The sequence below is a fragment of the Odocoileus virginianus genome, chromosome 23 (assembly GCF_023699985.2).
Source record: "Odocoileus virginianus isolate 20LAN1187 ecotype Illinois chromosome 23, Ovbor_1.2, whole genome shotgun sequence".
NCBI classification, from domain to species: Eukaryota; Metazoa; Chordata; class Mammalia; order Artiodactyla; family Cervidae; genus Odocoileus; species Odocoileus virginianus.
The window spans coordinates 50738768-50751362 of NC_069696.1; the positions used below are offsets into that span (position 1 = coordinate 50738768).

Genomic DNA, 12595 nt, shown 5'->3' on the forward strand with positions numbered 1-12595 from the left:
CCTCATAGGCACTGGGGATACAAAAGTGATTAAAATAAATGTCCAAAAGGGTGACTGTGTGAGGTATCTGCAGATTTGTTAATTAGCTTGATGGTGGTAATTATTTCACAATCTATACATATATCAAATCATCACATTATATGTCTTAAACATATCACAATTTTGTCAATTCAACCTCAATAAAGCTGGCAGATGGGGGAAACAAACCTCCAATTGATTATTTACTAAAACACTAAAAAACTAAAACAAAAACCCAACCAGTCAATTCTTAGACATACCTACCAAGAATTTTGTTATGTGAATGTATACACATTAAAACATTTTAAATGTAAAAAGTATTCTGAGTAGAGCAGAAAGAAAGGATGAAACACGACTCATTTCTAAAAATAACTTAACTCAGATTCTAAAAATATTCGTAGATATTATTTCTCCCTCTGGCTGAGAACATCTGATCTTCAAGCAGGTCATAAAGCCTATGGCTTTAGCTTTTGACAAAATGGCTATACAGCATACAATGTCTCAGCTGAATTTCATCAGATATAGTTTAGTTTTACCCATTTCAAAGCCATCTGGAGAGGAAGAAAAGTGAATATTACACTGAGTTTCACAGCTAATACACTGCTATCATGGGATCCCATAATGAGTAAGTCTCTGTACTAAAGGCAAACCTCATTCCAATCATACAGGACTCACAAAGACACAAAAGACTTTTTTTCCAAAATAATTTCTAATAGTATAAACACATGCGGGAAGTACATAAACATATAAAAGAATACATACTAACTTCTGTTGAACATATGCATTTATCTTCTTCTAAAACCCCACTAAAATGACAAAGTCAAGAGAATGAGAAAGAAAATAACAAAACAGAGACTGTAAAGCAGGAGAATGGTAACTGGCTTTGTAGAACCAGGAAAACAGAATCCTAACAGCATCAGAAAGACAAAAGCAACAAAACTGACACTACAGAATTCCCCAAGTGCTTAGGAACTGAGGTCACCAAAAGCTCATCAAGAGGTTAGAATGAGGGCAGGTCTAAGAGCAGAAGTATGGGGAGCCGTGGGAAGACGGCAGTGGTCTGGGGAGCTCCCTGAAGCCTCCCCTAAGAGCAGACAAAACTTGGACAGCAAATCCAAAACTGCACAGGCGGCAGCAACAAGAAGATGCTAAGTGAGCAGCAGCATCACATGCCACAGGACACAAGTGAGGGCAAACCAAGCTGGGAGACCCATGCGGTGCCAGCATCTTTACAGGTCACAGCAGAGGAGCGCGGAGTCTCCACAACCCAAAACCAGGCAAGTCCCGAGAGTGCCAAGTGCCACTCGCTGCAAAGGGCGAAGGACCCCTGGGGACAGCAGGAGACACTGAATGCAGGCTGGCTACGGTACAGGGCCACTGGTAGGCCAGTGGCCGGGACTCTGCACTCCTGATGCAGGGGGCCCGGGTTCCATCCCTGGTCTAGGAACCAGTAGATTCCACACGCCACAACTCAAAGATCCTGCATGCCACAACTAGGACCTGGTACAGCCAAATAAATAAACATCAAAAAACTGGGGCAATCCTACAATGAGGAGGAACTGTTGGGAATAGAATTCAAAGTGAGCAAAACAAGGATGAAGGCAGCAAAGGAAAGGAGAGGTTTCAATGAAAATGAGGGAGGGGGAGAGAACAAAAGGATCTCATCAGAACAAGGCTGAATATGTAATGCTTTAGGAAAACAACAGAAGAAGAAACTGCAGAGCTGTGAACCTAGAGATGCTGTCCTTTCCCATTCCTTCAAAGAGTTCAAGAAAACTGACTTCATGTAAAAGGAAAACAAGTCAAACAAAGTCATTATGAGGGGGAAAAAAAAGAGAATAAAGTCGTGCAGAATAACGTTCCTAAAACAAACTAGAAAGAAGACTCTCTGGATTCAAGGACAGCTGAGGGTGGGACTGCAGTTGTGAGAACAGGGGGAATGGTGAAGGCCTGTATACTAAACACTGAGACACTGTACCACCTGTAGTTCCCCCACCTCCTTAGCTCTAAGAGCCTGTCTGCAAGGTTTACACCCTCCAGGCAGAAGACGGGAGATTCCTCTCCAGTAATCTGACAAGACCAAGACAGACCTAAAGACGCAGACAACAAAGTTTTCCATCCAGATCGCCTTTCAGAGAAGGTCTCAGTCAACAAAGAGCATCCCAATCAGCATTTTAGCATCCATCTCTGGGTAGTGGATGACCACCACACAGCTGAGGAAAGACTTTAAAATAAGAGGCCAAAACAACCAAAAAGAAAATAAAAGCTGGGACTTCCCTGGTGGGCCAGTGGCTAAGGCTCCACACTCCAAATGTAGGGAGCTTAGGTTCAATCCCTAGTCAGGGAACTGGATCCCACATGCCACAACTAAGATCAAAGATTCCATGTGTCACAGCAAAGAACCAGCACAGCCAAACAAAGAAATATATTTGTAAAGAAAGAAAAAAAAAAAAACTTGGAAGGAAGAACAACTATGAAGGAAAATTATATCTTGACAGAAAAATTATATTAACATATATTGTATCATTTATATATTATTTGGGCTTCCCTGGTGGTTCAGTCAGTAAAGAATCAGCCTGCAATGCAGAAGACTTGCCTGTCTTGCAATGCAGGCAAGACTCCTGCATTGCAGGAGACCCAGGTTCGATCCCCGGGTCGGGAAGAAACCCTCGAGGGGGAAACGGCAACCTACTTCAGTATTCTTGCTTAGAGAATTCCATGGACAGAGGAGCCTGGCAGGCTACTGTCCATGGAGTCACAAGAGTCAGACATAGCGATTAAACCACTATTATTTACATATCCATCTACCCTCAGAGAAGAAGATATTTCATCTACAAAACAAGAATACATACGCACTCTCAAAAAGAATAAATAAAAATAGAAAGGTTCTCCAGCATTAAAATTATACCAAAGGAAAAACTCAAAGAAAGGGATGAAGATAAAGCTGAGGAAACTTTCCAGGAAATAGAGCACAGTATACAAAAAGATGAAATGTAGAAAAAGAAAATCAGATGATCAGTCCAAGAGATCCAATATCTGAATAAGGGATAATAACAGAGAAAAGAAGTATATTGAAGGCAGGGGGTGTCAAAGAAATAAGTCAAATAAACCTCTCTGAATTGAAAAACATAAGTTTCCAAACTGAGAAAGGTAGCAAAAGTCCAAAACAATGGACGAAATAAACACACTAAGAGATACCATCATGAAATTTCACAATTCTAAGGACAAACGGAAGATCCTAAAACCTTCCGAAGAGAAAGATTAGGAATCAGCATGGCTTCAGACTTCTCAACATGAGCTCTGAAACCCGGAAAAAAACAGAACATTGTCTTCAAGGTTTTAGGGTAAAATAATTTCCAACTACAGCCAAGCAAGTGTTTCCTGAACTGCACTAAGGCAGAAAAGGCACCCACAGTACACTTGTTCTAATCTCAACAGTGACACCAATGACCTACACACAATGTTTTTGTGATTGTGTTGGGGTGAGGGGGATTGACAATAGGGTGGGTGCACACGCTAGAGATAAGCAGAAGAAAAAAGCTAAATCTTCATCTTAATATGAAAAATTCAATAGATAAATTGTCAAAGCTAAAAATCAAGAAGCAGCACTATAAGCATGTGCTGTGGGGGCATGAAGATAAATAAAAAAAAAAAACATCTAAAAGCTAAAAGCAGTGCTTTAAGAGAAAGAGAAATGGGGGAGTCTGCTATTATTAAAGAGCCTTGTAGTACTATTTGAGTTTTAAAAGTATATGTACTGGAACTTTGATTAAAAATAAATTTTAAAAGAACATACAGTAGGCTTAAGGCCTCTATACCCACAATCCTTAGTTATGGTAAACAATTCTTTTTTCACAGGATTTTAGCCCTATAATAAATATCTTACTCTTAAAGGAAACAATGAAAATATTTCAATCTAAAATAATTTCTATTTTACTACTGTAAAGAAAGATAAACAAAAATTACATAAATGTGGCACAAAGTATACTGACACAAATACAAACACCAATACAGGTGGGAGAATTCAAATGAATGCTTGATTTTCAAAGTAAACAGACTCCCAGTAGAGGGCTCCAAGTCAAACTGCCTGCCTCACGCACAGAAAAATGCAAAACAGACATGGGTTTCACTATGCCTACATTCATAAGGAATCCCAAAGGCAACTGAAAGTTTAAAACATGTGCTGGATTTGAGTTACAACCAAAGTGTTCCCTTGTTGAAGTCAGCATTACACACGTTAGGAGCACAACCTCCTTCTCACCTGAACTGCAGAATCATCAGAGCTTGAGATAAGAGTCTTTCCATCAGCTGTGAACTGGATGTGCCGAACAGTGCTCTTGTGCCCATTCCTGGATTGGAAGATTCTGTTGTTCAGGAGTTCTAAAATCTACAAAGCAGAAAACCACAGAAAATCAATACAAGGATATTCAGCAACACCTGAATCACACTCTGAAAATATTAAATCAAAACTACAGAAGGGCACAGAATTTCCATCTCATAGTACTTTCAGTTTAACTAAAGACACACAAATGAATAGCACAAATACAGACAAACAAATCTGTGCGTGCACACACACAAATAAAATAAAAAACACTCACTGGAATAACCAGATAGCAGTGGGAACCAGTGGTCCTTCTGAGTACTCAGCTACCCAATTCATCAAACAATGGTAGTCTAAGCTCAGCCACCAAAAAGTAAATGACATTTAAGATGGATGAGAAGGAAGAAAGAAAAATATCCGCGATGAGAGACAAGGCAATCTCTTTACAAAATAACACAGACAAGGAAAGATAAAGGATGGTGAGAGAGACAGGTAAAGGAGAAGAGGGTATGAATGGGCTGGAAGGCAGTGCACTAAGGAGACTTAAAAAGGCTAAAGGATGCCTGAGACAAGTGCTCAGGGCTGGTGCACTGGGAAGACCTAGAAGGATGGGATGGGGAGGGAGGTGGTAGCAGGGATCGGATGGGGAACACATGTAAATCCATGGCTGATTCATGTCAATGTATGGCAAAAACCACTACAATATTGTGTAGTAATTAGCCTTCAACTAAAATAAATAAATGAAAAAAAAAGGCTATGACAAATATGACAAATGCAGAGATTAAGAAAAGTAGAACTCAAAACATAACGACTATGTCAAAAAGGCTGTCAAATAAATTCACATCAAAAAAGTAGATAAGCATTAAATAAGTACAAGACATATAATGTACAACATAATAAATATGATTAACAATGCTGTATATTATACCTGAAAGTTACTGAGAGTAAATCCTAAGAGTTCTCATCAAAAAAGAAAAATAATTTTCTATTTCTTTAATTCTGTAACTACATGAGATGGCAGATGTTCACTAAACTTATTGTGATAACCATTTCACAATGTAAATCAAATAATTATGCTGTATGACTTATGATAACATACGCAGTGTTGCTGTTTAGTCGCTAGGTCGTGTCTGACTCTTGTTCGATCCCATGGACTGTAACTTGCCAAGCTCCTCTGTCCATGGGATTTCCCAGGCAAGAATACTAGAGTGGGTTACTATTTCCTTCTCCAGGGGATTTTCCCAACCCAGACATGGAACCCATGTCTTCTACTTTGGCAGGCAGACTCTTTACCACTGAGCCACCAGAATGCTGTATGTCAATTATATCTCAGTAAAGCTGGAAGGGGAAAAAAACTCAAAAAAAATATATATATATACAGTCTCGTCTTTGTGGGGCAAATGCAACTGGAGAGTATTTGTGTAATTCCTTATCCTAATGAAGCCAATGTAAAATAAATGTGGCCAGTGCTATAATTAACAAATTAAGAAATAATTCCAAAAAGCTAGGTGACAAAAGGTGAGAAAAACCACCATGTTTTCTGAACTATTATGTAGCTAGAGAAAATATGCTTCTGTGATGAATTTCACTCATGATGAAATCACTTTTTTCCCAAAATGATTTTCATTATACTATCCTTTCTCCTTCAACCTGATTTTTATTTAATCTTATTTGATAAATTAAGGATTTCAAGTGGCAAACAGGTGTACTTCTAATACCAAAAGCAGGACAGCAAAGATTGGTGAGGTGAGTAATAAGGTACCAACACGGAAATGCTCAACGAACCTGATCAGACCCAACATGGCAACAGCTTATACCCCTGTATGGCCGAGCTTCTAAGAAGAGAAGAAAATGCTCTTTGCCTAACTAAATCTCTGACAGTGCTTAATATAATTCAGGAAGAGCAAGACAACTGGGCAGTGAATAAGGAACACAAAAAGACAAAAAGCATGAGACAGAGCAGCAAGAGCAATTTGAAAAATATACAACAGGATTCTAAGATTAGGTTTAACCTAACAGAGGAATGACTAATATACCATAGAAAGATTTATTTACTATGTAAGTCTACAAAGCCAGGTGTCTACTTAATTTTAGATAAAAACTATACTGCTCAGAATGCTTCCGCAGACGAGAACTGAATACCTGAATGGCTCCATCTTCACCTCCGAATGCAAGGTACTGAAGATTTGGACTTAAACAACAGCAACTCACTTGAGCTTCAGTCAGGTAATCAATCTGACCTGTGTTTCCATTAATGAGCTAATGAAAAATAAGGCACAATCAGGTATTAGACTGTAAAAGCCATTTTTGTTCTTTAGAACAGAGACTGGAAAATAAAACAGAAAATAAACTGGAAAAATAAAACAGAAAATAACCAACAAGAGCTCCCAGGGGGAAAACAAAGCCCTATTCTATTCTCAGCAGCTGCATTTAGCACTTCACACTTTCATTTCATTTTACTTTTGTGGTTCATATACATTTTCATAAAATAAGACGAGCTTTAAAAGGTTTAAAAAGCAGCTGCTGTGCCGGCCTCCTGAGACGCATCTGCCCGATTTGTAATCCCACAGCTAGCTCCACACACTCTTTCCTGTTTCTTCACAGAGCCCATTTTAATAGTGCTATCGTTTGTTAAAATACACTTCTCATTTTTCAAGAAGTTTGGTGAAACAGGACTGAGACAGACATTACATAAAAAGACAAATTAAAATTAAATTGGGTTTTACATCCTCCAAATTACTCACCAGACAGTGCATAGTAAGTTTTTTTTTTCTCCTCTTTTGGGAGAAGGAGGCATTGGAGAAGAACCCATTAGCACAACTTGGGTGGTTGGACTTGTAAGGTATAAACTAAGAGCATCACATTTCATAATCTATACCAAAACTAAAGATTACTTTTTAAAATCAAACTAATAAAAATGCCTATCATTCAACTAAAACATGTGGCCTGCGAAAATATTTCTCAAGCTTAAATCAATTGTCAGATAAATCTAACTAAAGCATTACAACCTAAAAGTCCTGAATTATTTTTCAATGTGAAATAAGCAATCACCTTTGTTAGAAGGACAAAGATTATAGGATCAATCAATCAAAGTAGCTTTTTCTTTACAATATTTTACCCAACATGTTCTATCAGGCATTCAAAATGAAGAGTGAACTATTAAAAGGTGAATATCTTCTCTCCCTCAAAAGTCAATTTTCATATTCTTTTAAGTAGTGACTAAAAAAATGTATGTTCACTTAAATGGAATGATTACTGGTCAGTTTATCCTCTAAACTTTCCACAACCAATGACATAATAAAATGATATTTTTAATAGTCCGATGACTTCTTTAAGTCTTATAATTACGACTACTGCTAAAGAAAGGTTATACAAATTTAATAAAGGTAATACAAGTACTGAACTTAACAAGAAAACTGTAGTGGGAAAAAACCACAACAATCAGCCTGCTAAAAATCAGTAATGAGGAAACCACGTTTAATTCCACATTCCAATTCATACCAGAAATACAGGACATGAGGAGTTCCTTATAAACACATTAAAGACAACAGTTAAACTTGTAAAATACAGAACAAGCTGAATTTAAGAGGTGTCTCACAGCTTGACTCTGACCCTCACAGCAGACAAAGAGAAATTACCACATGCCATAGACAATGTATTCCCAGATCTCTGCTTCCTGTATCTGGACTCCACTGTGACCCTTATAAACTAGCTTACAGATTTTTTTTAAATGAAAAGGACCTTCTAGGTGAAGAAAGTGAGGCTCTGAGAAGTGATGCAATTCACGCAACATCACAGAACTAGCGGACGATAAAGCTTGAACTTGAACCTGGGTCTCCTGAGTGAAGTCACTGTTCCCTCTACTACTTCCAGCTGAGATCTGCAGCTCCAGAACTTCAGCTCTGTGCCCCTGCCAGCCCGTCTCAAGCTTGCCAGCTCTCACACCTTCCATGCGCCTGCTCCCTCTACCACCCTCTCCTCTCCTCTCCCATTGCTCTCTCCACTCCAGTTCCCCTCCAATATCTCGTCTCATTTTCTCTCACGTTCCTGCTCCCTGCCTTCCAGTTAACGAGAGGAGAGGGGTGAGGTAAAGCAAGGTTTAGTTCTAAGTAGTAGCATATCTGAGCCTCAGCTCAAAACCCATGTATTTATTCAACTGACATCTACCGAGCATTTCTTAGATACTAGACAATTATGCCTGATGAAGTCCATTTTGAATTTAGAGTTTGATCAAAACAATTTTTCCAACTGTTTTCTAGAAAATACTCACTTGCAGACGTCTTATATTGTCAACTGCAAGAACCGTCACTTCATTTTCTTGAAACACAACATCCATTTCTTGCTTTAACACTGTAGCAGAGTTCTTACATACTTTCTTTGTCTCCCAGAGCTGATTAAGAGATTAAAAAAAAATATAGTAGGATCACTGCATTGTCTGAAATAAGGTAAAGACAATCTTAGTCTTAAAACAGTATACAACCATACTTCACACTCCAAACGCCTATGCTAGAAAATTTTCAATCAGATTATAATTCGACAATAAATATTTATTAATTGCATTCTATAGTAAGAAGTAGCGCTTTCCTGGTGGCTCTTCCCTGGTAAGAAGCAGGGCTTCCCTGCATTCAACAGTTAGTAGGTAAAGAATCCACCTGACAATGCAGGAGAAACGGGTTCGATCCCTGGGTTGGGAAGATCCCCTGGAGGAGGAAATGGCAACCTACTCCAGTATTCTTGCCTGGAGAATCCCATGGACAGAGGAGCCTGGCTGGGCTATGGTCCCTGGGATCACAAAGAGGCAGACACGAGTGAGTGACTAAACAACAGTCATGCTGAGATGCCTCAGTCACGTCAAACTCTTTGTGACCCTGTGGACTACAGCCCACCAGGCTCTTCTGTCCATGGGATCCTCCAGGCAATAACACTGGAGCGGACTGCCATGTCCCCCTCCAAGGGATCTTCCTGACCCAGAGATCGAGCCCACGGCTCTTATGTCTCCTGCACTGCCAGGCAGGTTCTTTACCACTAGCGTCACCTTATTAACAAGAACAGTAAGAAGCAGTTACTATTAAGAGCAATGGGTGCTAGAATCAAAATGCCTTAGTGTGAATTCTAGTTCTACTGAAAGTTGTGACTTTGGGCATATTACTTAACCCTGTGCTACTCAAAGATAAGAATCTGCTGTTTCTCAAATTGTCTGATAGCAAGATAAGGAGCCTGAACCAGAAAGTAAATCAACTCTATCACTAAACACACTGTTAACAGTATGCTTATGATACAGCTGATTTTTTTAAATAAGACTTTCTTAATGAAGGAAGCAGTGCTGATTTACATTCTGGCTCAAGCTTATTGAGACTTATTACACTGTAAATAGCACTGACTTAACCTTTCTGTGACTGCTTCCTCAGCTGCAAAAAGGGCTGTTGTGAGAATCAGCAAATTAACACATTCACAGTACTTTGCCCAATGTCTGGCATACAGTAAATACTAAATGAATTTTAACTACAATTTGTACAAGAGACTGCATTAGATGCTACTTGGACAGGCCAGGGTCTCCAGGCTCAAAGAGCTTAATTTAAGATGTGTGAACAAGTTGGAGGTGTAGTGACATACTAGAGGTGAGGAGGTGAAATTCTTACCAAGGCAGACTTTGGTAAGTACCATAAGAAAATGACACAGAGTTATATGGCATTGAAGGAGAAAAGACATTCCTCTGAACAGAACACTAGGAAAGACTTTACTGAAAGCTTGAGGGGACTCGTAGGATTCTTAGGATTTCAACAAGGAGAGACACAGAGAAGCAGGGTATTACAAACGTAAGAAACACAGAAGCAAAATTACATCAGCAGGGAAGTACAGGGTGTCTGGGGAAATGTGAGTAGTTCAGTGTAGGTTACTTGAAGGAATAAATCAGAAGGCAGACTGGTACAGAATAGCCTTAACCATAGAGAATTTTAACAGCAATTTATTTACTCCAAATGGTAGGCAAGGCAGTCACCATCTTTTTGAGCAAAAATGACACATCTGCATTTTACATGAGGAAAATGTCTCACAAGCAATATGCACAAAACCAAGAAAGAAAAGACTTGCAAAGAGATTAATATAAGAAAGACAACAGGTAATGAGTACCTAAACTTGAAATGGAAAAGTAGAAATAAATGACAGAATATGGAAAGGTAGAATCCATTCAAACCTCCTACCTGCCAGAGATGCTTGGAGGGTACAAACAAAACCTTGTGCACACCAGGACCCAGGGAAAGGAGCAGTGAAAGAATCTAATAGTATTGGCCAGTAATCGGATATGGGAATTTAAGGTAGGGAGTCAAAAGTTATTCTGATGAAACATATTTAAATTAACCAAAGTATAGTTTTATCACTGGATTTTTCCAGCACCTGGGCCATGGTAACACTCATGTACTGAACGAATGTGACTGCTGTAGTCCATATACCAGCACTTTTCAAGGATAAATGTGAATCCAGCAGTTTCTGTTTTACTTCCCCCCAATAGTGCCCATCAATTTCTTAATTGGTAGGAAATTAAGCTTACCATCATTAAATGTTTAAAATGAAAATCTCAGTATTTCTCACCCTGATTGTCTGGTCATCAGAAGATGTCAAAAATGATGATCCATCAGTAGAAAACATCACACAATGGACCCAACTTAAATGTCCTCTGCAATCAGCTACTTTTAAGCGTGAGTCCATACTCCACAACTGCAGAACAAACACAACATGTAGGAAATCACATTCATAAGCATTTTGAATATATCAAGAATATTAAAAACAGCAAGAATGATCCAGCAATTCCACCTCTATGAATATAGCGAAAAAATACATTAGCAAAAATTACAAAATAACTTGTGAGGATTATCCACTGCATCAATTGTTTTTAACAGCAAAATCCCAAATGACCATCAGTAGGGAACTGACTAAATAAACCTCATTAATCACAAAATGGGATAATATGCAACCGTTAAAAAAAGTAATGAGAAAAACACTCTGACAATGACTAGTCTATGGCATATGTTGCAAAGAATAGTATATATGTTTTTGCAGAAGTGTGTGTGTGTGTATATATACTTATAAATACTATATATATAAAAACTATACTAAAAGATGAAAAATAAACCTGTGAGTATAGTATTAGATACAGTGTGATATACATAATAGATGCATATATATGACTATAATATACATATAGATATCTGCTTATACATGCAAAAAGGACACTAAGACAAAAATGATTACCTTCAGAAGGTGGGACCAGAGTGGAAGGAATAGGGATGAGAGTCAGACTTCCCTGAATAAAACTTATTGTAAAGCTGTGATTTGGAATCATATAAACATTTTACCTATTTTTAAAAATCAATCTAAAAAATAACAAGATGAGCATTAAGTGGCTTTCATACTCTTGACTATTCTCCACTGTCATCTAATCTTCATTTCAAATGACTGCAAAACCCTACAACAAATGAATGTACTACTGCACATGTATACTTGTCTCCTGTTATTCATGCTTGTTACAAATTGTCAATGTCTGTCTCCAGCCTGGCTGCTTTTTGCCCTGAGTTTTGCTGCAAATTACTCAAATATATTCCAGTCTAATGAAGTACCATATGTGCCTCAATTCCTCTCATTACACTCTGAATTACAGACCCTAGTTTATGATTTTAGAACTAGCATGGACAGAACAAGTACTTCATCACATGCCCAGTGGTTTTCAATCAGTGAGTTCTATAATTACAAATTAGTTACAGGAAATTTTCTCTGCCTTATCTCAAGAGTGCAAGCTGAGACATACAGAGCTAAAGGCCAGAAATGAAAAGGGTTCCACAACTGAAATATCTCACTTGAAAATCCTTCCTCTCTTCCCTTGCTCTCTCTCATCATTTCTGTCATTCACAGCCTCCAAAACCAAGTAAGTGCCTACTTTTCAAAAAAGACAGACAATGCTCCTTGGAGATTTTTTAAGAATAACAGAGGGTAAGGATTTTAGAAGTGATGGGAAGGGCAAAAGAAGAGTTGCTCCTTCACTCCTAACATCCAGGAAGAGGAAACTTCTAATCACACCTACCTTGAGGATCTACAGGTAAGGTGCAAGAGCTCCTAGAAGCTCTGAATCTTTCAATTCAAGGTCTCTGCTGAAGAGAACAGAGCCCACAGCACCTCCTCCTAACCACTGCTGCAAAGAGGACTGGAGCCCATTCACACTCAAGGGGAAGATTCTCACTGGGAAGGTCTTCGGTGTCAGCTGCA

The 12595-nt window shown here is 38.6% G+C and overlaps 1 protein-coding gene across 8 annotated transcripts in view; it reads right to left on the minus strand.

Moving 5' to 3' along the window:
- Positions 1-12595, minus strand: part of APAF1 (apoptotic peptidase activating factor 1) — a 111655-nt gene that overhangs the window by 46874 nt on the left and 52186 nt on the right. For all 8 annotated transcript variants that reach the window (XM_070454126.1, XM_070454125.1, XM_070454121.1 and 5 more), the window contains 4 exons: positions 10928-11053; positions 8610-8729; positions 6482-6598; positions 4280-4405 (listed from right to left, as the gene is read on the minus strand). In XM_070454126.1, coding sequence (XP_070310227.1) covers positions 4280-4405; positions 6482-6598; positions 8610-8729; positions 10928-11053 — 489 coding nt within the window. The remainder of the gene's footprint in view (positions 1-4279; positions 4406-6481; positions 6599-8609; positions 8730-10927; positions 11054-12595) is intronic.